The 26,501-nt window shown below is 37.1% G+C and overlaps 1 protein-coding gene across 4 annotated transcripts in view; it reads right to left on the bottom strand.

The window, feature by feature from the left end:
* ADGRA1 (adhesion G protein-coupled receptor A1) overlaps nucleotides 1-26,501 on the bottom strand; it is a 397,321-nt gene that overhangs the window by 75,347 nt on the left and 295,473 nt on the right. For 3 of the 4 annotated variants that reach the window (XM_034436536.2, XM_087871687.1, XM_087871688.1), the window contains 2 exons: nucleotides 5,243-5,370; nucleotides 2,608-2,731 (listed from right to left, as the gene is read on the bottom strand). In XM_034436536.2, the coding sequence (XP_034292427.2) occupies nucleotides 2,608-2,731; nucleotides 5,243-5,370 (252 nt within the window). The remainder of the gene's footprint in view (nucleotides 1-2,607; nucleotides 2,732-5,242; nucleotides 5,371-26,501) is intronic. The other variant, XM_087871689.1, reaches the window with a different exon arrangement.

Below are 26,501 nucleotides of genomic sequence, written 5' to 3'. Positions count from 1 at the left end.
CAGAAGTAATCTATTGCTCACCCATATGGATATGAATGGCACATTATCAGCTTTCTTCTTTTATCTCAAATTTCTCTGCACCTAGCCATAATGAACAAACTCAGCTCTAGTTATTAATAATATGAAGACCAAGAAAATCCCTTTGTATCCATTCCCCCCCCCCGCCGTATATATTCTTACTTTCCTTCTTTCTGAACTTGAAACATTCTAAAGAGCATAGTATATCCCAGCTTTCAGTTGTAATTTGTCTATAGTCTTTAAACATCTGAGCCAGTCGTTTTCTAGCTGTATTTTTTCAATTAATAAATGAAGAAAAACACATTCTTGTTGCTTAATAGTGAAATTATGCCAAGTTATAAATGTCATAAATTAGATGAGTTAATGAGATCCACACCATTATTAGTTTTCCTAATAATTATTTTCAACATAAATACATGAAAAGAGACCTACTGGATCAACAAAAAGATCCATCCATTGGATGTATTCCACATTTTGCAGCCTGATTCTATTAGGAAGCCTAAAATCTGACACAAGCAAAATTTTTCTCAATTTTGTTTTACACAAACTGACATTTCGTGGGCATTTTACCAGCAAGGTTTACAGTCAATTCCAGGATCAACATGACTTGTAGATGGTTTAAACATTAAATACTAAATTCATGGAGGAAGCATTAGCTAGTGAAACTCACACTAATAATAAATTCAATATTGCAATATTCAATATTGTGCCAACTCAGTCATAATCTATTTCCTGTCAGTATCACTGTGACAAAAAAAAATCTCCATCAATTTTAACACTTCGCATAATTTTATGAATCTCTAATTATATCATGATATCTTGAGTCAAATAATAAAAATAGTTTTGATGCATTAAACTTTCTAAATAAGAAGGTGCTGTAACTTTGGTCATTTCAATTACTCTTTTCTTTGTTTTATGGTAGTAAAACTTACTATGTGAGCTACATAGTGAGCTATGAGATGTCCCTCCCGCCTCCACTCAATACAGGTGAACTGCTTCAAATGCCCTTGTAAAAAACATTCCCAGCAAGCTGAATTGACCCCAAGTGGCAATGGGGAAAGAACCAGTCAGGAACCTTATAAATGTATATATTCACATATATATTATAAATGTATATATTCACATATATGTGTATGTATGTATGTGTGCATGCGTAGGTATATGTACACACACACAAGTGGTGGGTTCCTCCCGGTTTGGTCCGGTTCGGCTGAGCCGGTAGCGGTGACGATATGACGTCACCGAACCGGTTCTCCCCCCCCCACCCTCCCACCCACCCACCCACGTTATTCTTACCTTTTATTTGGTCCCACCCCCAATCTATTGCTGCCTCCTGAGTCCCAGCTGATGACTAGAGGGAAAAAACCTGTTTAAACTCTTGCCGCGGGGCTTCAAAGGGCCGTCCTACAGCTGATCAGTGTTAAAAGCAAACAAATGAATTGGGTCGTAAGTGCGAGGACTGTCGTAAGTGCGAGGACCTTCCAGAAATGAGTCTGACCAGCTAGCCACGCCCACCTAGTCACATGACCTCCAAGCCATACCCACGAAATAAGCCACCCCCACAGAACCGGTAGTAAAAAAATTTAGAACCCACCCCTGACACACACACATTCATTGATCATATCTTATGGTTAGTATAGCTGCTGTACTGACCTAATAGGAAGGAGTAAATAATGAAGTTTTCTAGATAGGTTTACCTAAAACACTCCAATATTATGCTGTCATTTACACTCTGTCTGCCTTGTTCTTTGTCTTGTCTTTTAAAAATAGCAGGTCAATGGTATAGAAGATGTGGTTCTGCTTTTACTCAGGGTTGCTCATCAAGTTGCAAATGCTTTGCTGGGAGGCAAGGGCACACTGTTTTATTTTCTGCATCCTAATGCTTCAAAGTGATTTGAAGTTCAAAGTTTTGGCCATAGCAACCTGTTAAAAACAATGCAAGATTTTGTGCCCTGTCCCCCAGAAGTATGATACTGTTTGGACAAACAAAACTGTTTTCAACTCTAACTCAATTATATCCTCATTTGGGTTTACTAAGAGAGAAAGAAAGCGGCAATCTTGAAAAATTCCCATGAAAGCCAACAGCAAAGCTTTCATTCTGCTCCTTCATTAAATTCAAGAGTGTTTATTTTTAAAAAGAAGATAAACAACCCATTGCCTTGCATTAAATGAAAGCCAAACATTTTCTTATCTGCATATAAGTTATGCTAACAACATACACAAAAAAGGCTTAGAAATACTCAAGAATATCACTTGAAAGAAAGGAGAATAACTTATATAAAATAATGTAGCAATAGAAAGAAAATTAATAAGTAGACTTGAGATACTAGCTGAACTATATTTGTACATAAAAGTCCCAGTGAAATAATATGATTTATCTGCAAGTAAAAATGGTTCAGACTGAGCTGCTAAAGTTTCCCATGCCTACAAGAAGCTCCTGACTACAGTCTATTCAGTTTTTTTAAATTTTGAAAATAAGATTCATCCATCCAAAGGAAGAATGTTAAGGTCACCAACATGTGCAAGTTCACAGCTTAGTTTCATTATCATATAATATATTGGTAATGGTACAGTAATGCGTACACTCACCGCTTGACATATAATTGGATATTTTATACGATTTATTCCACCAGCAAAAACAGCAAAAGTGAGAGCAGTATGGAAACAGAAGTTGAGAAGCATGTGCCAACCTTTTCTGCTGATTCGAATTGTGCTATTTAAAGTTAACAAACAAACAAGAAAAATCCAAAGTTACATATTTATTTACAAATAACATCACAGATTTGTGAACAATGAACATATAGCCACGGACTCAAACTCAGAATCCTTAGTGCTCGACTTGTTTCAGAAAGAGCTGAATCAGAATTGCAGTTATTGCAGAATTATTTCTCTAAAGAAAGTATTCTAGAATTGCAGAATCCCAATTTTTGTTGTTATTACAGTTGTTACGATTACTATATTTACTATTCTGACACTTCCCTATATTGACCTCTGGACATTTGTTAAAACTGTGCAACTTACCTGTCTGATCATGCCTCCAATGCAAATTAGGGTAAATCATTTGTTTAACTAGGGACTTCAAGAACTAGTTGATCGGTGCATTCATGTTCTTTGCCTTTGTTATTTTAGCATACCATTAGTCTTTTCAACGAGTAAACAAACCGGAGCTTGAAGCAACTTTTAAGAGGTTGTTATGCAAATGAGCACTTGGAAAAATACACTGTCTAGAGAATAACCATTGTATTCTCTAGTAATTTCTACATGAAAGAAAAGTAATTTCTACACGAAGCTTAATTAACACGAAAGTCTATACGGTATTTATTTCTGTAGTACATTTTGGATCCACCCTTCCTCCAAAAATCCGAAGGTATCTGAAAGCATATTTCAGACTGAAACGTTTTATTAAAAGGCAGAAATAAAAATTGTTAGTTTGACGAAGTGCTATCAGGCTTCTCCTGAATTGTGGCTCCCATAGAGTAACACGGCTGTCTGCCTACTTTTCCTTCAAGGATCTCCAGACAGGGGGCTGTCTAAGCAGTTCTGAACTTGAAGCTATTCTCAATTCCAAATGGATGAATCTTTATAACAGCCTTCTCCAATCTGTGTCTTCCAGGTGGGGAAAGGCTGTGCACCTTCTGAAGATTATGTGAATTACAATCTAATAGATATGGAATGTGCCAGGTTGGGGAGGGATGATTGCAGTGTTGTCTGGACTAAACAATAGATGAAAGAAGGATATTTTGCAGATCATGTTGGCATAAGAGAAATGAAAAGAGTGGTTGGTATTGCTCACAGTCCATCAGGGTAATGTATGAACTGAATGTTATTCAAGCCAAAAACCACTGGAGGAAATACATAATAAACAGATTTATAGCTAGAGAAAATGCAAGGTATATATGGGCTTTCATGCATGAGAAGAGTGTGCAACTGATAAAGTGCAGATAAAATCAGATACATCAAGCATCAGTTTCTTCTCCTTCAGATTTGCGTAGCTCAGTCACAATGCCAATTACTTGATCACATGAAATTATATTTTATTCATGTGCAACTACAGTATAAAATTCAGGCATTCTTGTATGTGATGGAGAGTCTGCGTATCTGAGAAAAATTATATAGGAAATCATAAATGAGAGCTCTTCATAACATTATCCTTATTTGCAATAGAAAAAAATATTTCTGTTGCAGATCAGATTCATATATTGTGCTAAATCACCATTTGATCTGTTCAGTTTGGCTTAATCTACTTAGCTTAGCTACTCTAACCTCTGAACCATACTTTGTCTTAGGGCAATGCATGAATCCCACCAATCATGTCTTATAGCAAATCAGGCCTGGGTTTTGATAATTATAAACCTAAATGCAAGTGATTGGATACAAGAGATGTTGCTAGCAGAGGAAAGAGACAAAAAAAGCTAACCCTTTACTTCTCTTCTTCTAACTATCACAGCTACTCCTTGCACCACTTTCTTTTGAAAAGAAAGTGTCCTAGGGATGGAATTTTGGAGAGAAAGAAGAGTAAAAGAAATGATTGCTGCTACTTTTTAGATTGTTTAGAATAATAAAAAAAATCCAGATACAGTGAAAGTACCTCATATCCAAGTATACCCAAGAAAAACCTATGGAAATCTTTCCCATCTTTTCTTTCTTTGATAGAAGAGGCAGATAAGCAGAATAGAAATATTAATTTATTTATATAAACCATCACTGAGCCCTGTCAAACTGGAGAAGAAACTAAAGATATAATTATTTGACGAACGTAACTGGTGAATGCAGCTCCATTTGCAACAGCAAAACATTTTTCCAAACGGTCAGAGCATTTGCAATAATGGAGGGTGGAATCAGCTATCATTCTACCCTCCTTCCCAATCTCTGAGTATTTCTGTTTGTGCGTGTGTGTGTAAGGGAGAGAGGAAGAAAAAGAACATCCAAGTGAAAACAAACTTTGGATGCTCTAAATAGCACTCAAAGTGCCTTGATGTCCTCAGTCTTTCCCATGCACATACTTCTTCTGCACTGGATTAAGGGATTTCTTTATGAAAGTGATGAATGGGAAAATTGCATATAGTTATGAAATCCCTTTTACCAAATCTCTTCCAAAAAATAAGAGGAGTAAGGGGAAAGAAGTATAATATTTAACACACCTTTATATGTTGCAAAAGAAAAAAAAAAGAAGTGGGTGAATTCACTTAATGTTAATGTTAATAATCAGCACCTCTCTTCTTACCCGTGATGAACAATATAGGTGATAATTGAAGCAAAGAGGCACAATAACATGACCGCAGTACATGCATAAACCACAGGGTGCAGGAACTCCCCTGGGTATTGGGATAGGGGCCACACTGTCTTCTGATCCTGTCAAAGAAGGAAAATGAAACAAATTAATCATTGCAATACTTGCCTCCTTCGTAGAGTGACACTAGGTTTTTGGGGCAGTTGTTTATTAATACTAGTTTTTCACAATCAACTATCTTCATCTACACCAGGGGTTTCCAACCTTGTTAACTTTAAGACTTGTAGACTTCAACTCCCATAATTCCTCAGAAAGCATAGAAGGCTGAGGAATTCAGGGAGTTGAAGTTCAGAGTTCTTAAACTTGCCAAAGTTTTACACCCCTGATCTACAGATTTCTGGTCTCATGTTAGTGGTTGTGCACTTGAAGAGGAATCCTAAATGTCGCCTCCTCAATGTGTTAGGAAGAAAAAAATTATTCTTGTTCTTAAAATAATTTTATTCAGATAATAGAACAATGGTTAAAGAGTCTGCATTCTCATCTAGACCCCATATTCTCTTTCTACTGATTATGGCTTTTAATAAGTTCCTAGAATCCACATGTGGGAAAGAAACTGAAGCAAATACAGAGATTCTTACCTCAACCTTGTCTTATCCTTGCATGTACAAACTTATGTTCAAAGATGGCCCATTTGGGTCTTTCTTATATAAAGATATGTATATTTCTTTATACATTCTTCATGTATTTCTTACATAATTACATTTTCTTTTTACATCCTTCCAGTATATGGTTAATATTCTCAGGGCTGTGTAAAGCATTCAAAAGAGGCGTTTTGCAATATGCATCATTGTGAACAAAGTATTTTCTGTATATAATTAAATGTGCATCTTTTGTAGGGGTCATATCTCTGCTTCCAGAACTGTCACCAGCTGTCTGGAGTGCATGCAAGGTAACACCTCTATTGAAGAAAGTGAGGACAGTTCTTTGAAAGATGTAACTGCTTTAATAATGTGAAGGTATTTATTTGTGCTTGGGCACATTTAAAGCATTTTTTTCAAATACATTGACCAGACTTCATTTTTACATCAAAATATGCCTGCCATTCTTTGCTAACCCTCAAGACAGATCTTGAATTCATTTTTGTGTCTTTCAGTTCCTATGTCATTGCATTTCAGAGATTGCATAATCATTATCCAACTTCATCTATGATACACATACCCCTTAATTTTTTACTGAAGAAATTTTTAACAAACTAAAAATCATACAAGAAAATAAAGATAATAAAGAAAAATAATAGACAGGAAAAAGAAAAAAGGAAAATAAATATTATAAAGAAATGGCTTCTGATCTTCTGGACAGCAGTTATATATTTATGTTTTGTCCCCTCTGTCTCTAAAGTTTCATCATAATTTCCTTCTTTCCTAAAGCTATCCTTTCTAATTTTCAAACCCATAAATCACATGTTCATTTTTCTCTACTTTCATAAAGTCCATAAGGGGTTTCCAGTCATTGATAAATGTAGTTTTTGATCTTTCTTTAATCAAACAAATTAATTTTGCCATCTCTGCTAGTTTTGTCATCTTCACCAACCATTTCTCCATTAAGGGTTTTTGAAATTATTTTAATCTTTGCATATATAATAATCTTGCAGCAGTAATCATTTATAAAAATGTCCATGACTGTATTCTAATTAGCTGTTCATTAATCCCAGCAAGAAAAGTTCTGGTTCCAATGTTGATATTTTAACTTCTTGTATGTATTTGAACTCAGAAATCTCTGGCTTTCTACAAGCCCATCAGATATGATAAAATGATCCTTTATGTTGTCCAACCTTCCAGCATTAATTTGAAGTCTCTTTATACATTCTAGACAAATTTTCTGAAGTCATATACCAATGGTACTTCATTGTATGAAAAATCTATATTATATTATAATATGTTTTTTTTGTCCACTGTTTCATCAATATATTGTGCTCAAAGTTCTTAGTCCATTTTATCATATTGTCTTTTCTTGTTCATCCATTTCAAATTTCAATAAAGGTTTATACATTTTAACAATTACATGTTCACCAGGTGCACATACTTCAATTTCAAACTCTGTCTTCTACTGCTCAATTCCAAATGCCCTATTATCTACCTTCAAATCTTTCTTTTTGAATTGTGCAAATAAAACTATTAAAAACTAAATCCTCTGCAACCAATTGCTCTTTAGATTTCCTCTTATATTCTCTGTATTCTTATTCTAACAAGTCTACTAGATGAGTTAACCATTTTTCTTTACATACTGTTTCTTACCTGTAAATGTTTCTTATGCTAAGACCCATAAAGGCCTTAATAGTTTTCAGCCATTTTCAGGCACCATCTGAAATTATATTTGTTCCATAATCTCAATATGGCACTTCTAATATAATTATTCTTAAAATCTACATTAAATTTAACTTTATTGTATCATAGAAAACTATGTTACCTCAGTCTCAGAGCATGCTAAAATTCTTTACTCAATAAAACCCACTCATTCACCCAAACTAAGCAGCAGGCTGCAAAATACAATTTCAAATTACACAGTCATAGTCCTCATCATTCCTTTGATTCTTGAGGTATTTTATAATTATCTTGGCTTTCTCCCTTTCCATACAAACTCAGATATATCTTTCTGCCATTATTTAAATGGTACATCAGTTATCCAAGTGGGTATTGTTTGAAACACAAACATCACCCTTGGCAAAACATTCATTTTTAGCATAGAAATTCTTCCCATTGAACTGCAATTTCTCCCATTTTAACATGTCCTCCTTAATTTCATTCCATCTCTTAACATAATTATTCTGTTATGACTAATATTTTATATATGATCCTGCTATCAAGTGATGAAAAGGAAAACTGATAAGAGTCCGTTTTCATGGATGTATTTGCAACTTCCACTCCAAAGGTGCCAAATTAATAGACAGTTTTATATGATACATCTACCTTTCACGCCAAAATGATTTTATTACATTGTATTGAACTTCAAAAGTATCTAAACCAGTTACCCAACCTTTCTGGCTTTGCAGAGGATGGTTTTGTGCGAGCAGCCAGCAAGTGCGCACATGCGCAGCATCATTTGCATGAGGTGTGCACACGTGCCTGTTCATGCAAATCAAGCATGCGTGCATACATGGACACTTGCAAATGTGTCCACAGCCCAATTGTAACAACTCACAGCCTACTGATGGGCCGCAACATAGAGATTGGGGACCCCTGGTCTAAATGATTAAAAAAACTCAAAATAACTCAGCAAAAAGTTTTCAAGATTTACAAAGTAACCATTTACAAATAATTGCAATTAGATATGAAATGTACGGCGTAATAATTTTAAGTAAATATTGCTTAGTGCAACTTTCCATTTACAACTAATATAATTACAAGTTCTTTGTGGACATATGGACATTTCAAAAATCTCTATTTAGTTTTAGCTTTAAAAATATAAAATTTCCTTGCTGAAAAAAAAATAACTGGTAGATTTTAATAGCCAACTAAATTTTTTTTTCATACGTGGCAAGTTGGCTGGAAACCAATTCAACTTAACGGGGTAGCTTGAAGAGAGAAAGTATAGTTGAGATTTCTTATTTATAGAAACCAAATAGATGAAGGATTTATATACTATCTATAGGACTGGCTGTAAATAGTTCCAGTCATAGAATTTACAGTAAATTGTTTTTTTTAAAAGACCGTTGCTCTTTCTTACTAAAGTTAATTCCTCATTAACATTCATGAGCAAGTTAAATAGAAAATCAGGTTGTGGAGCGTGGTTGACCTTCTCAGAAACTAAACAAGATCGGATCTAGTTGATGCTTGGATGGGAAATTGCTAGAGAATACTCTGGTTTTAAGCTTGGGTGGAAAGTTAAAAGAAAGTCCCAGAAGGCAGATACGAACTACTGTACTTGTGTATCATTGTCAACAAAACTGTATTCATTCAGGAGCTGAACACAACCTGAGGCATTTTTACCTTTTAATCTATTAATCCATGATGTGATTGTAGGTGACAGAAAAGGTAAAGGGAGAAAAATTAGCAACTCTGATTGAGTTGTCCTTGTGCTACTTTCCCACTTCGTTCCCCCCCAAAAAAAATTGGCAAAGAGGACAAAGCATGAGACACATAATAGAGAAAAGGCAGAGAAAATTATCTTGTCGTCTGAATAATTCTTTTCTAAATTGACACCAAGAAACTATTTTTAAAGGACCCTGGAGATAACAATGACAGCTGTCCATAGAAGAATCCAAGATGTCTAGCTGGGATTGAGCAATAGAGTCTACCTACCATCAAAAGTGGCAGCAAAAGCAATATTCTTGCTTTAATGCAAGAATATAAAGTGAAAAAAATTAATAATAGCTCTACTAGTACAACTTCCAAGGGAGCAGCTAGATACGATGATCAAATACGGATAATTCCATCAAATGCCATATTTTGAGGAAACGTGTGCTTGTCACACTTCAGAAATAGAACACATTATCAATTGTATGCCTCAGCAAGGGCTCAGTATCTATAAACCTGACTTTCCAGAACCATATTCAAGGACCCCAACAAAATTATCCTATTTTTTTCATGGCACAAACATATATTTAGAATTGTTAAGCTTATAGTTAGGGCTGTCCAACGTGGAAACATGTTTTATAGAACAGGGGTCTTCAACCTTTCGGACCTCAAGGACCACTAAATTCATAATTTAAAATCCCGCGGACCACTAATATGATCTGCCTAATGACCGGCTGGGTGGGCGTGGCTAGGTGGTCATGTGACTGGGTGGGCATGGCCAATTCGGTGTCACTTGCATCGAGAGGTGCCTCACCAGCTTCTACTCGCCCCTCCCCTCCCAGCCACTCCTCGCCTGCCCGCCCAGGCTCCTTAGGGCCCCAACAGGAAGCAGTTGTTGGAGCTAAGCAGCCACCATGAGAAAGAGTTGGCAAAACAGCTCAGTTCAAATTGGATCTGACCAAGAAGGAGGCTCAGCAGAAGCACCTCACTGAGGACTAGGAGCATAGGCTTTCCAAGCAGAGGGAAGACCTGCGGGAGTGCAAGGCCAGGTACCGGCACCTGGAGGCTCAGCGGGCTGAAATGGTCAGCCAGTTCCAGGTCATGATTTAGTCCCACTGGAACAAGGTCCTCCGGCTCTTCGCCACCAGCAACACTTCACCCCAGGCTTCGCCCAAAGCCCCACACCAGGAGGCTGAAGCAGACCCCGAGTCAGAATTTCTGCCCCCTCTGACCTGCACAAAAAGACCCCGAAGGGGGAGACTCTCTGCAGCAACACAAATGTTCATTGCACTTATCCAGCCCAGGGGCTGTAGGACCCCTGATTTAGTGCAAGATAAAAAATGCAAATAATTTTTCTGCGGACCACCAAAATTTTCTCGTGGACCACCAGTGGTCCACAGATAACCTGTTGGTGACCGCTGTTATAGAACACACTGGAGTTGCATGCAAAGACAAATTTACTTAAACACACATTGGTTTTGAACTTTTCATTTTATTATATAACATTGCATTCTATTTTACCTTATACTATTTTATCTTACTCTTTCATCTTTATTCTATCATATCTACTATATTGTAGTCTCTTTTATCTTACCATAGCCTTTTTTAATCGCATTTCACTGTATCTTACATTATCTCATTTTATTGTATTTTACTGTGGCTGATGCTCATGCTTTTGATACGGTCAACTGACTAATCAATAAAGTACACTATTAGTGTGACTTCGAAAGCTAACGTATTTCATTTTCTTCATACTGCAGCAGTTTGGAAGAAAGTGGCTTATGATTGTTCTGCAGTCTAGCTGACACTGAATATTGTAAGCCAAACTCTGAGTGGTTTACAACTTGCAATGCCACCCAACAGATAATCATATTCCTACTACTGGTTGGATTATACTGAGAGCGGCTTTCAACAACACTCATGATAGTTGTATTCATATCGCTAAGAGGAATAGTCACTGAAGTTAATTTCATTTCCTGATCAAACATTTCTCAGTCTATTTCAAATGCCATTCAGATCTCCTCTTAAGCCAAAGTATTCATTCAGTTGAATGCAGAAATTTTATAATTTATTGGCTTTTGTACAAACTGTGATACCCTTATATTTTTTTTCTTAAATTTTTTCCCCCAAAACTCACATACAAAAGTACAACACAAAGGAAGCAAAAGAACTCTGGATTTTGATGCTGACCAATTTTTTGTTTTCTAATCTAAACTACAGCGGTATGTAAATCAGAGTAGCATCGTCCTGCAAGGGCCCTTACTTTAAATAAAGGTTTAAAGCAGAATTTCTTAATGTTTTTGCACCCTGCACCCTTTTCACAGTTTGGTAAAACCTACAGACCCTTTTGCAGAAAAATGTATTTATAACGCACAAAATAAAATACCTATATCTTATATCACAAAGAAAACCAAATATACTCGTTATTACAATACTAAAAAACAGATATGTAATATACTGTATATTGATTTAATGATTATACCTTCTTGGGGGCATAATATTTATATGTTGAATATTAATTATTCTTCTCTCTCTCTCTCTCTCTCTCTCTCTCTCTCTCTCTCTCTCTCTCTCTCTCTCTCTCTCTCTCTCTCTCTGCGCCTTTGAGTCTATTTTGACTCCTAGCAACCACCTGGACTAATCCTTGCAGTTTTCTTGACAAGGTTTAACAAAGTGGTTTGCCTTTGATTCTTTCTTAGGATTGCAAGTGACCTGCCCAAGTCTCCTGGCTGGAGTCTACAGACCATAAGTAATTTTATTACCTACATAGATTATTGAAAATAATATATATTTTTTCATTCAAGTTCACAGATCTTTTGAAATCTAAGCCCTATGTTAAGAACCCTAGAAGATATTTTCTCTGATAAAATAGTTCCATCTGTTGGGTTACTTTAATGGATCAAAATTATTAGACTCTGTAATAGGAAAAATGAATGAAAATGAGCTGTTTTCTACATTCTCATACATTATGCTTATTACGCTCATTTTCTAGCTTCCCTGCTCATTATGAAGACAATGCCAAGACCTGTGCATTCTGCAATTTGCAGTGAAAATTTGACAATGCACACATCCCTGTCCTCTTGAAGCTAACATGTTAGCAGCAGCGCTGTTTGAATAAGAATTCTGTCTCCAAGCTTATTCCTGTCAGTAATAGCTAGTATTCCCTTACCAGCCAGTATTTACTCCCACCCACAAAAACTATTTAAATCCTCAACAAGAATTCAACAAAATTTGTATTTGATTTGTGAATGTATTAAGCAGTTCAGTATAAAGACTGTGGTGGCTTCATGTCCAATTTTTTTACCCTTATTTGTGGGTTATCACTTTAATGGGTATCACTCTCCTTCTCTTAGCAGAATAACAGAGTTAGAATGGACCCTGGAGGTCTTCTTTTCCAATCTCCTGCTCAAGCAGGAAACCCTATACCATTTCAGACAAATGGTTGTCCAATCTCGTCTTATAAACCTCCAGTGTTGGAGCATCTACAACTTCTGAAGGCAAGTTTTTCCACTGATTAATTGTTCTCTCAGGAAATTTCTCCTGAGATCTATGTTGGCCCTCTCCTTGATTAGTTTCCATCCATTGCTTCTTATTCTGCCTTCAGGTGCTTTGGATAATAGGCTGACCCCTTCTTCTTAGTGGCAGACCCTTAGATATTGGAACATTGATAGCAATGTTCACTATGATGTCACCCCTAATCCTTTTCACTAGATATACCAGAATTCCAGCAATCATTCTTCGTATATTTTACCCTTTAGTCATAGAATGGAATGGGATGGGATGGGATGGGATGGGATGGGATGGGATGGGATGGGATGGGATGGGATGGGATAGGATAGGATAGGATAGAATAGAATAGAATAGAATAGAATAGAATAGAATAGAATAGAATAGAATAGAATAGAATAGAATAGAATAGAATAGAAATACACTTTATTGGTCAAGTGAGATTAGACACCACAATCATTTTTGCTGCTCTTCTCTACACTCTTTCTAGAATCTCAGCATCTTTTTTATTTGTGGCAACCAAAACTGGATGCAATATTTGAAGTGTGATTTTATTAAGGCATTATAAAGTGGTATTAACATCATACATGGTCTTGATACTATCTCTCTGTTACCGAGTCTTTCCTGTTTCCTCATCTCTGAAAAGAACATATAGAAATCTTAACCCCATTTTATCCTTGTACAAATCTGCCTCCACCTTTAGTCTGTCTCTTTATTAATATATTGGATTTATATCTTGTCTTTCATCTAGGAATTTAATTGGCATGCATGATGCTCCTTTCCTCTATTTTTCAAGTAATAGTCCTGTGAGGCAGCTTGAGCCAAGAGAATTTATTGCATCAATCACTCAGTGGACTTCCCTACTAGTCCAACACTTTACCCATAGCATCATATTGTCTTTTTCCTCTTGTGTTCAACTTATTTCTAGGACCTCATAATACTTTGGTCACAAAGTTGAAGCTAGCGATGGAAGATGAAGCTCATTGGACTGCATTAAAGAAAACTATTGGCGCTAAAAATAGGCCATGAATATTGGTGGTGGATCCTGACCAGTGACCAAGTGGAAAGAGCAAAATTACAATTCTGGCTATACCTACACCTGTGGCAATACACAAAAAGAGGACATCTAACATATGAGCATGGGCTGTGTAGGTCTTGCTGTTACAGAATAACCCTGTTCGTTTAAACAAGAAAAATCACTTTTAATCAAGAACACAGACGGACAACAAAGAACAGTTAATTCTTAACAGAAAACCAGATCAAGCTAGTATTGTGTGATCAAGGAGAAACAATGAAATTTCACATGGAGAAAAGGCTTTAGTGGGTCTCTCCTCTACCTCATTCTTAAGGATATTCTTTGTGCTAATGCTAAAAAAAAATGAAGGCAACCACCCAGCTACCGTATATGCTTTCATTGCAGCCAGAGATAGTACAGCATTGCTCCCTTCCTGCTTGCTTTGTTTCTGTCAAGCTGTTAAATTTATAGATGCATAATGGACATTAGCACGGGAGGCTTTTTGCTTTGTGAAATCCTGGAAGTCATTTAAATTCTCATGTGCCCCTATTAATTATATAGTCTGGTTGATGCATCCAGATACTTTACCATCCACTGCTTGCAAATATTATACCAAGCTGCATTTTTTCAGTTTGTGAGGCTTTCAGGTGAGCTTTTTTCTTTATAGCATATTTATTGATTGATTGATTGATTGATTGATTGATTGATTGATTGATTTGCTGCCCTTCTCCCGTAGGACTCGGGGCAGCTCACAAGATAAAACAACATGACAATAAAATAATATTAAAATAATACAATTTAAAATCCCCAAGCAATTAAAACTCCGGCAGATCAGGGAATTTGCTGAAAAAGCCATGTCTTCAGATCGCCGCGGAAAGTGCGGAGGCTGTGGGCCATCTGGAGCCCAGTGGTTAACTCATTCCAGAGGGTTGGTGCAACCACAGAGAATGCCCTCATCCTGGGCGCCACCAGCCGACATTGTCTGGCCGATGGCACCTGGAGGAGGGCAATCCTATGTGAGCGCACTGGGCGGTGCGAGACTGGTAGGAGGTGGTCCTGCAATATTGTTTGTCTGTGTGAGCATGTGGAGATATCTATATCTATCTATTCTCCAGTATCTATCTATCTATCTATCTATCTATCTATCTATCTATCTATCTATCAACTATCTATCCATCCATCCACCCACCCACCCATCATCTATCTATCTATCTATCTATCTATCTATCTATCTATCTATCCATCCATCCATCCACCACCCACCTACCCACCCATCATCTATCTATCTATCTATCTATCTATCTATCTATCTATCTATCTAATCAGTTTATTTATCACATTGTGATTTTTCATGGGTTTATACATGAACAGCATACTGTAGGAATTAGATTAAATGATTGCCCTGTGACAGCTTGGAAATTACAATTTGATGTTGCAAATGAGTGCATCTGAAGTAACCATGCAGAGGGTTGGTGGTGTTGTGTTTTTTTTCCCTCCCACAGATTAATGCAAGCTTCTTAAAAGTAAGACTATCAGTACGGCATTTTTAGGGCAATCTGATCACAACTCTATTTCTACTTCTCAGTTCTTCAAAAGCATTCTGAACCATTCTTAAAGTTGCTTCAGGGAGGGAGGAAGGGAGGGAGGGAGGGAGGGAGGAAGGAAGGAAGGAAGGAAGGAAGGAAGGAAGGAAGGAAGGAAGGAAGGAAGGAAGGAAGGCAGGCAGGCAGGCAGGCAGGCAGGCCCATCAAAAATGCCAAAACAAATACAGGGAGGAAAAAACAAGAAGATATTCTATAGCACAGAAACAATAATTCAACCTACTATTTACACAAATAATTAAATCTTAATCACATGAAATAACACTAAACAAAATTTCCAGAGTCCTTAAGAAATGAAATATCTATAATATGAGGCAGAAGTATTAGGTATCTTTGCCTCTTTGGCTTAAATATAAAAGAAAGGTGGGATAAAATCCTCCTCCTCATTTTAGACTAGTATAAATCTGGGACTCCTCTATCTTTTCCACAGTTTTCCACTGAACATTTTGTTTATTTCTTGTTGCCCTTTTCCTCCACTTGATAAATCTGTAATTCTTCATATCATGCCCAAGTACATAATGCAAAAGTACTTTCCCACTTTTAACATAATATTAACAAACTTCATGGATATTAAATCCAAACCAGGGAATAAGTAAAACCCTTATAATTTGAATAAGTCTGTTTCTCCAGTTCACATTTCATATTTTAACATAATGGTTAGCTTTTTTAAAGGCTAGAGCTTTTAAAATGTTCTCTGGGGAAACTGATAATTGAAAAAAGTAACTGTTTAAATTAATCTCACTTTAACATTGTAAGAACAATATTTAACAATCTTTAACATCCTTAGTCATTGCTTTGTTATTCTGTTATCCACATCAAGAATAAGTAATATTTTTATGTTAATCTTAAATTGTTCATAAAAAATGCCATAGACACAGAATCATGTAAAACACATTCCAATAATTTCTAATTATTTTGGAAGTTTTCTATGTTGCTAACGCATCTGGACCAACATACTGCTATTTTAAGCAACCTGGAATATTCTCACAAAAACTCAAATCATTCAAAAATCTGATTAGCAGTATGATAAATAATTAATCCCTCAACCGTCCTTTACTTTTCCTGCTAAAAAATAATATAAAAATGAACAAACAAAAATACAAAATCCGAAATAAATAAAAGAACCTACATTTAAATTGGTTTATCACTAAATCTCTCACAGAAGTAAGAATCAAGATTGTACTCTTATTCCAGCTTATTCCTCATGGGTCTTACAGTCCTAAATTCAGGGAGTGCAAGAAAGCTATGACTAAAAAAAGAACCAAGGGCCTGCCATGAAATCAAAAGGGTCACATAGCAACTTTTCTAATTGTGTCCAAAGTTTTTAAAAATAATTTATTATTTTCACTTCATAAAAGAATTGAACTCAAAACATGTCCATATGTGTGTATAAGTAGACATATCAGTCTGAAATTAAAATTCGTTTTATAGTTACCTTTCCTCAGATCATGATCTACCTTAAAATAAGATATTTCCTGCAATTCTTTATGGACTTTTGGCTGACACCAAGATTGAAAGGTTGATATTTTATGGATTTGCTTACTGACCAGGGATGAGATATGGGATGAAAAGATAGTTGTTTGTAATCTTATAGGGGCTGAAGAGTTACTGTATTTGTTTATGCTTGTGACGAAGGTTAGAAAATACTTCTTTGTATATTTCTTTTCTTTTTATTATATTCTTTTTCTTTTTTCCTTGCACTTTTTATTCTTTTTTCCATTCTTTTGGCCTTTTTTAAGTTTAGAGTTTTTTTAGTTTTTATTACTGTAATCGAAAGTCTTAATAAAAATTATATTTCAATGAAGGTCATGAGCTGAGGACATCTGGACTGTTTCTTATAAATAAACATCCAAGAACATTGGCCTGAATCCTTAACTCAGGATGGGAGTATCCCAAGATGCTTCATAATCTGTGGACCTTCATCACTGCTGTTTAAGCAGCACCTGGAAACCATGAGAAGGGAGGTCCATTGCCCAGCTTCACTGGTGTACCAATTATGGCTCTACCGAGATCAAGATGGCTTAGTGACAGCAACTTAATTTAATTTAATTTAATTAATTCAATTTATATGCCGCCCCTCTCCGAAGACTCAGGGCGGCCCACAATACATTTTAAAAACTCATTATAAAAAAACATTTAAAAATTAAAAACATTAAAAACTCATTCACGCCATTCTTGGCCGGATCTCGCCAGATCACAAGAGCGAGATCAACGGCCCCAGGCCTGCCAGAAAAGCTAGGTCTTCATCGCTTTTCAGAAGGCCAATAGGGTGGGAATGGTCCAGACCTCATGAGGTAACTGGTTCCAGAGAGCTGGGGCAGCCACAGAGAAGGCCCTCCCCTGCGGGCCCGCCAGCCAGCATTGTTTAGCTGACGGGACCCGGAGGAGACCAACTCTGTAGGATCTTACTGGGAGCTATGCGGCAGAAAGCTGTCTTGAAGATAACCTGGCCCTGAGCCATATAGGGCTTTAAAGGTAATGATCAACACCTTGAATTGTGACCGGAGACCAATAGGGAGCCAATGCAGTTCACGGAGAATTGGTGTAATGTGGGTGTATCTAGGTGCACCCACGACAGCTCACACGGCTGCATTCTGGACCAACTGTAGTCTCCAAACACTTTTCAAGGGTAGCCCCATGTAGAGCGTGTTGCAATAATCTAACCGTGAGGTGACAAGGGCATGAGTGACTGTGAGGAGAGCCTCCTGATCCAAGTAGGGTCACAATTGGTGCACCAGACGAACCTGTGCAAAGGTCCCCCTAGCCACAGCTGTCAGATGTTACTCTAATCTTAGCTGTGAGTCTAGGAGGACACCCAAATTGCGAGCCCGTTCTGAGGGGGACAATTTCTCCCCCCTAGAACCAAACTTCTGCTTTGACCACCATTGTTTAAATTACTGTAACCCACTCTACAGGGACAACCTTTGGAGATGATGCAGGAGTTGCATCTGGTCTGAAATGTAGCAACTAGACTGAGGGTGTCAAACTGGTGGCCCATGGGCCGGATGTGTCACGTGCAGGCCAAGCCCACCCCAGCTCCATGAAGGGAAAGAATGTTGCAATAAGTCACATGACACAGAGAGTTTGATACCCATGAGCTAGAGTGTTGACAGGACAATTCCTTCACAGTAGAGTAACACTACTACTAAACACACTGCACTGGTCACCAGAAGGAGTCCGAGACCAACTCAAAATGCTGGTGATAGCCCATAAAACCCTAAAAGGCACAGCACTGGTTGATTGGTGCTGCCTTGCTAAATTCAGTACAAACATCCTAGAAAAGCCTGCTTAGAATCTCCACATTACTGAGGGTGCATGAACAGGCAGCAGGTCTTCTGTTTTGCCACTCCTAAATCCTAAAGGAATCCTTTACCTTCAGATGTTCAAGCAACCTCTTCTCTCTTTATAATCTTTATAAAAGATTTAAACAGTACTATTCCAACATGCTTTTAACAAGACTAAATGCTTTTAGCAACTATTCTTCAGGATGCTATGACACTGGTTCATTCTTAGCTGCTGAAAGTCCTACAGAAACAAAGATCCCTTGTTCTCACTTCCCACAAAAGATAACAAATAAAACAAAAGACTTCTACACTTTGCTTCTTGCTCATTCCCTGCTAAAGAGCAGATGAAACTTGAACCCTCCTCAGCTAACTTCAGGTGCTGAGGGGGACAGTTAAGCCGTCAAGTCAACATTCCACTTGCAGGATCTTCCGAAGGGAAAAGATGAAAATAAATCGCTTCAGATGCTGAAGAGAAAAACATGGAATGGGATCACAAAAGGGTGAGAAGGATCAGGAAAAAAGGCATACTTCGAATGTATTTTCAAAGGAGGCTGATTTCATGAGATTGCTGAATGAACGCTGCACCTTCTTCACACCACATTTTTTTAACCAATACAAGATGCTGCCACTCATTTCTATTTATGGATAATAGGTTGTCTGTAATTTGTTTTAGAAATGGCTTGACACATCTGGCTAGAACAAACAAGCTCTCATCTTGCACTCTCATCTTGCAATCTTCCCTGCCTGTAGGAATTTTCAATGCTGCAGTAAATGTCACTTATATATTAAAAAAAAAGTGTGTGTGTGTGTGTGTGTGTGTGTGTGAAAGAAGCAAGGACTGTCTGTCTTAGTCTTTACAAAATAAGCTTTGAAATCTAGGGAGCCACTGGACTGCTTCATTGCCTCTGTTCTAAAGAATCTCTGAATTAATTTTATTATGGAGAAGCTTTAGAAGGCATTGTGCATAATTTTAATTATAAGCCCAGCATTTGATTATGATGACACTTGTGCTTGATGAATACTTAGAAAAGGGACAGGGTAGCACCTATCTTCAGAAACATAAGCCCATGGGGCTCACAAAAGTATTGTGACCTTCCTGTTTATTACTGGTTCTGCTGCCTAAAACCTGATGGCTGGACAAAGAGGAGGGGGAACGGGCATCTAATGTAACACTTCCTTAATATTTCTGCACCTGTTCCTGTAACAAAATAAGGCTTCTGAAAACTATCATCGATGTAGTAAATCTGTTAGGAAGAGATAACACATAAAAAGTAGGAAAGAATAATTTTCATTTATAAAACCCTATGTAAGGACACATTGGACATTTAGCTGAATGCATCTAATTATATCATGCTCAAGTATCCCTATGAAGCCAACTCTCTGTGCCTTTCCCAATATCTCCATTTTTACTATGGGTCATCAATAATCAAATTTTTAAAGGTACTTTTTATTTAAAACCAGCCCAAATTCTATTTTAAGCTTGGTCTTGATTTCACATATATCAAGCAATTATGCCTCAGTCCTATAATACATTAGAATATAGTAAAATATCCTTGATTTCATTTGGTATGTAAGGCACCGATACTAATACATGATTAATTAATCTTGGCTCCATTTTAATGATAATTAAATGTTATTGATCTGACAGCCTCCTCCGTTCTGTCCCAAGAGAAAAAAAAAGCAAGCAAAGATTTATCTTTTTTTAAAAAAAAACCCACAGTATGCAAAATAGTGCAACTGTACATCAGCACATTTGAACAAGGCAGTTTTCAGATGTTATTTCTTAGAGGAGAATCTAGAGGTCATGAATATTAGTAGCTGGAAGGTAATATGCCTTTCTAGAAGAAGGAACCATGAAGAATAAAGATTTAGCATGGCTGCAAGCACTGCATTATTAAGAACATTTTTTTTAAAAAAAAGGAACATTGGACAAAGCAGAAAACAATAATTCTATTATCCTCTCCAGTAGAATTATTCTATTCTATTCAAGTATTTCATAAATCTTATGAAATAACAAGGGATATTTTTTCTCTGGGGTAAAAGTTGTCTTAAATAGGAAAAGCTGTAATGAGGGAAAACTGTAGATGAATATTTGGGTCATAAAGTAAAAGATGGTCCTTATCGAAAAGGTGACTGACTTGGATTTTCCTTCTTCCATCTGAGACTGGATCAAAGACTTTCTGAGGGACCGGCCACAAACAGTGAGGGTTGGGTCTATCATATCCACCTCCCTGAAGATTAGCACTGGCTCCCCACAGGGCTGTGTGCTTAGTCCCTATCTGTATTCACTCTACACGCCTGATTGTGTATCGTCTGATCAATCCACTGTGATCATCAAGTTTGCAGATGATACCACTGTAATGTGTCTTATTACAGATGAAGATGAAACAGCGTACGGGGGGAGGTTCAAAAAATATCCACATGGTGCTTAAAAAACAACTTGCACTTGAACATCAGCAAGACCAAGGAGATGGTGTTGGACTTCTGGAGGAAGAGAGAGGAACCTGCCCCAGGTTCCTCTTGAACCTCTCTGGGGCATCGAGGAGGGCTGTGTAAAGAGAGTTTCCTCCTTTAAATTCCTGGGAGTCCATCTCAGCAAAGACTTCACCTGGAAAAATAACATGATCCAGGTAGTCAGGAAGGCCCAACAGAGGCTCCATTTCCTTAGGGTCTTGCGTAAAAACAGAGTGGAACAACAACTGATGACTTCCTTTTATCAGTCCACAATAGAAAGCGTCCTCACTTATTGCATCATGGGATGGCATGCCGGTTTAACAGCCGTGGATAGAAAAACATTACAGAGGGTGGTGAGCACAGCACAAAACATCGTGGTCTGCCCCTGATACCACTAGATGAGATTGCTAGGGCTTGCTGCCTTAGAAGAGTGAGGAAAATCCTCAGGGATAACTCAACCCTGGTCACCACTTCTTCATCCTCTTACCATCAGGAAGGAGATATAGAAGCATAGCCAGCTGCACCAACAGGCTGAAGAACAGTTTTTATCCGTGGGCTGTCAGACTCCTGAATGCGAAATAACATCATAACTATGTAGTATGATGGATTTGCAGGGCTGGCACAACGTGTAACATGTTCACACCAGTGCAATAGGTCTGGGGGTTGTTAATATGATTTATTGGCTTAGGGATTTTTTGTCTTCACTGTGAGTTGTATTGTGTTGGGGGGGGTGCACTGAGGGAGCTCAACCAATCTCATTGTAAGTATGTTGTACACTGACAATAAAGATTTTATTTTATTTTATTTTATTTGGTGAGAAGATACCACAAGTAAATATCTGAGTAATGACTAAGGAGATTCTCAGTCATCCAAGTCAGGGTTGTCCCAAAGGTGCTTTTTCAAGAGGCAACTGGACTTTCTAGTTTTTCTTTGAAGAAGTTTCGCTTCTCACCCAAGAAGCTTCTTCGTGAAGCTCAGACTGAAACTGGTAAGCATACTTTCCTAGTTTATGACAAATGGTGGCTATTAATAGGTTACTGGTTTAAATAGTTTATGGAGGGGCAGAAATGAAAGATCTGGACAGGAAAGGACAGGACAATGTATGCACACAGTTTTGCTTGGTAATTGACATTATGGGTGTCTGAAGCCAAACAATGGCGCACAGATCCATTACAGAAGAGACTGTTGGTGCACTGAACTAACTGAAATTTACAATCTTGAAGATAGTGTTAGAATTATATCTGTCATGCCTTAAACATGGTTTCTGTTTCTATTTTGTCAAATCAGTCATATTAAAGTGTAGTAGATATGCATTTTTTCCTTTAAAAAGCAATATCGTACGTTTGTAGCTATAACAACTTTTTCTTTCAAGTAAGCAAGCTAGGCCACACAATTTTTGCCAGACTTGTTATTTACTAAATCTCTCTACACTACAATATGTTCAATTCTGTTCTTGAGTATTATTAGGAAGCTTATCTGGGGGTGAATGTGAAAATCACCTTGCACAAAGCTGAATACTTTCCACAAAGGCACAGTTGCCATTATATACAACTTGCACTTATTCTGAAATCCTTAGGCTATGTTCTGTACAGGTAGTCCTCATTTACCAACCACAATTGGTGGTTGGTAAATGAGGCTGCCAATTCCATGGCTAAGTACTGATTTTTCTAACTGAAAAACCATATGACTCCGTTTGATTTATATCACTTCTGCTTCTACTGTTAAGTAAACCACAGTGGTCATTAAATGGGACAACATGTGACTGCAACTTGCAATTTCACTTCCACGTTCTCCATTAATTTTGCTTATGGAAGCCACTGTGCTTGTGGAAGTCACATGATCACAAACGGTGATCATGTGACTGTGGGGCACTAGGATGGTTATAAATGCATGCCAGTTGTATCGCACCTGAATGGCAATCACATGGTTGCTGGAGACTGTAACAGCCATAAATGTGAGGATTTGTCACAAAGCTGCATTGTTTTTCAACTATTTTAACTGTAACTGAGGTCTACCAGTATTGCTAGTTATTTATTTAAATCAGAGTATTTCAATTTCATTTTTAAGATGTGTAACTTCAACTTCCCCTTGCTGGCTGGAGAATTATGGAAACTGAAGTTCACACATCTTAAAGTTGAGAAACACTGGGCATTTTTTTCTTGTTGGTTTTCTTGCCAATTTCAACTTCTGAATAAAAGTTTACAAAAACAAGCCGATTTTGCCCCAAAACCAGGAGTAAAATGCTACCGGTTCGCACCGGTTCGGGCAAATCAGTAGTAATAAAAGCTACCGGATTGGATGAACCGGAAGTAAATAAATGCTAGCGGTTTGTCCAAACCAGTATTTCCAACGATCAGCTGTGCTGCGCAATTTATATTCTCTAGAAAGCAAGAAATCCTGCTTTCTAGCTAATATAAATCGCGCGGCACAGCTGTTCCCCCCCCTCACTGTTCTACTTACCTTCTTAAGCCCCCCTTTCCACACAAAGTGTGCGTTTGGTGCGCACTGCGCATGCGTGGTAGCGAACCGGTGGCAAACCACAGAGGATTTCACCACTGCCCAAAACCCAGGGAAGTCCTACAAACTAATATTAGTATTTGTATTATTAAATACTTCCAGCAAAAGTATTTCCACTGAATCTGTCTCCTGCTATTTCTGTTGACTCTCCCTATTCCCATCATTTCATACTTCTTCCTTCAACTTCAATCATATTTGTCTTTTGAGTACTTGTCTAACACACTTCCCTGCATGATCTCTTAGCTTGCATTTCCCCAACGCTCTAATTAATTCTTCTCCTCCAGTTGATGCACTTATCTTTTGGAATTCCAAATTCCAGTAGAATCCTGTTTCCCATTTTTTTAAATTTTGTGAGAATACTGCAGCCAGAATAATCATTTGTTGGGGATTTGGGAATGGAAGTACATACAACCCTGAAGTTGCCCAAGATGGGAAACACTGCAATGCAAGAATGAAAAGATGAAAATCTAGTCTCTCTATCACCCAATACAAGACAAGCAAGTAATGAGGAATCATAACATAACACTTTTACTTCAGTACACTTATATTCTCCTTTAAAGTTGAGAAGTGAAGGAAGCCAACTAAAAGCATTATGAAAAGCTGCCTCCAGTGAGGTATTGGTTGAGATAACTTGCTCTGTCCTGAGCTTTTTGTAGTTTAATGAACCATTCCAAATAGTTTTGGCTAGATTCCATCCCTTATTAAGGGGAAGTGCAATGTAGTGAATCAGGATATTGAGCTACATATTGCGTCTACTATATCTACTGCAACAGGGAACAATTATTCGGTAATGTAGGGTCGATGGGATGGGGATAGGCCACAACAAGTGCCCGATCCATGATCAAATGGATTTGGGACAAAAATTGGTCTTGGGTCAGATCAGAACTGGCTCATAGAATAGCCAAGAGTCAGACTGAGTGGATATCATCATCAATATATTATACTATGTTTAAAATTATTTTGCTGTATGTCGACAGGAGTCAGTCTCGATTACAACAAGTTTATTCAATATATGAATAAATAATGGATTACCCAGTCCCATGGACATTTATGGCTGGTAAGACCCAACAATCAACCTTCACTCTGGACTCTTCCTTTCAACTTCTAGTCCCAGGAAGTAACATGGAAATAAATCTGATGTAATTCTATTTTGGTTGGATAATTAAGAAAGAAAGGATTCTGGTGTGTACCTTATAACACAATAGATTACTACATAAAGTTCTAGTTAACTCGAGCAATCTCAAGTGAGCAACAATTACATAGAATTTCAAAAGGTGTATTTAACACTAATATTAGGACAACTACAGAAACATAGAACTTGTAAAAGGAACTTCTCACTGTTCTTAATTAGTGAATTGGTTAGGGTGCAACAGAATATTTTGAATGTTTTTTCCTCCAGGTTTTTCATCACATGGACTAAGTTCCCATTTTTGAGATAAACTCACAATAAACTTCCATTCTGTCTTTTGATTATTTATGTCTAATATTCCTTCTATTATTTCCCAGCCTTCCCTTAATTTGTCATAAATTAGGAAGGACATATTTTTTTATATAAAGAAATATATATTTCAGACAAATACATCACAGGACCTGTGATAGTTTAACAACTTCACATATACTTAGGCACTCTATTTTCGGTACTTATCATTGTCTTGGCATTAGTTTCATTCTGTTTCCTACTTCTGATTAATCTACCTTTCTCTAGAGACTCTTGTACATTGCATCTTACTGCAATAACTGATGGACCTTTGCTGTTTGGTAGACATTCAACATCAATATTAGAAATATTGTTTTAAATGTTCAGTGTACATAAGCCACTATTATCAACATGTCTCTGAAACTGCATATTTTCAAGGACAAAACAATCAATAATTTGTCAAACTATTACAAAAATTAAAATAATGGTGTGTCAATAGACATTTTAGAGTTACAATTTCTAAGCTTTTCTTTTAGGATAGATAGAGAACAGCATTGGATGGATAGAAAAAATGTTAACAATTATTTGGGGTGCCTCTGAGCTACAGCTCCTCCTAAATCTTGATATCACAGCTAAAGACCTTCTGACTATTCAAGGAACAATGGACTCTAAGAACTGCTGTATAGGTAGTCTCAACTTACGGTCATAATTGAGCCCAAAATTTCTGTTGTTAAGTGAGATATTTGTTAAGTGAGTTTTGCCCCATTTTATGACCTTTCTTGTCATAGTTGTTAAGTGAATCACCACAGCTGATAAGTTAGTAGCAGGGTTGTTAAGTGAATCTGGCTTTTACATTAACTTTGTGTGTCAAAAGTTGCAAAAGATTTTCACATGACCTTGGGATACGGCAACGGTCATAAGCAGGAGTCATTTGCCAAAGCATCTGAATATTGATCACATGATCATAGGGGTGCTACAAAGGTCGTAAGTATGAAAAAACAGTCATAAGTTACATTTTTCAGTGCCATTGTAACAGGTCACTAAATGAACTGTTGTAAGTCCAGGACTACCTGTACTAGTAGCACACATACAATATGACATTGGTTCTTGATGTTATACATATAGGCCTTCTAGCTCATGTTGTGTTTGTCAATTAGATCAATGTAACAACTTCAGTAATGTCTTTTTTGACTTTTATATCTCATTCAAGAACACCATCAGTCCAATCTCTTCAGCAAAGTTCTACACTTCTACCTCATATTCACTATATGATTAAATATCCCATATTTAAACTCCTTCCTCTTCTCTTTTGCCTTTTATATTTTACCACAGCTTTTCTGACTTTTTTTTTCATTTTCCAGTTTGGTTCATATGCTTAAATTATCACCATTTTCTGTTTAACTAGTTTTTACCTTCCCACCCTCAAATCTTGGGTAAAACACTTT

Source organism: Pantherophis guttatus, chromosome 6, assembly GCF_059756535.1.
Source record: "Pantherophis guttatus breed Tessera chromosome 6, ASM5975653v1, whole genome shotgun sequence".
Taxonomy (NCBI): domain Eukaryota; kingdom Metazoa; phylum Chordata; class Lepidosauria; order Squamata; family Colubridae; genus Pantherophis; species Pantherophis guttatus.
The sequence above is the reverse complement of the archived record's forward strand: the minus strand, read 5'-3'. Positions and strand labels throughout refer to the sequence as shown.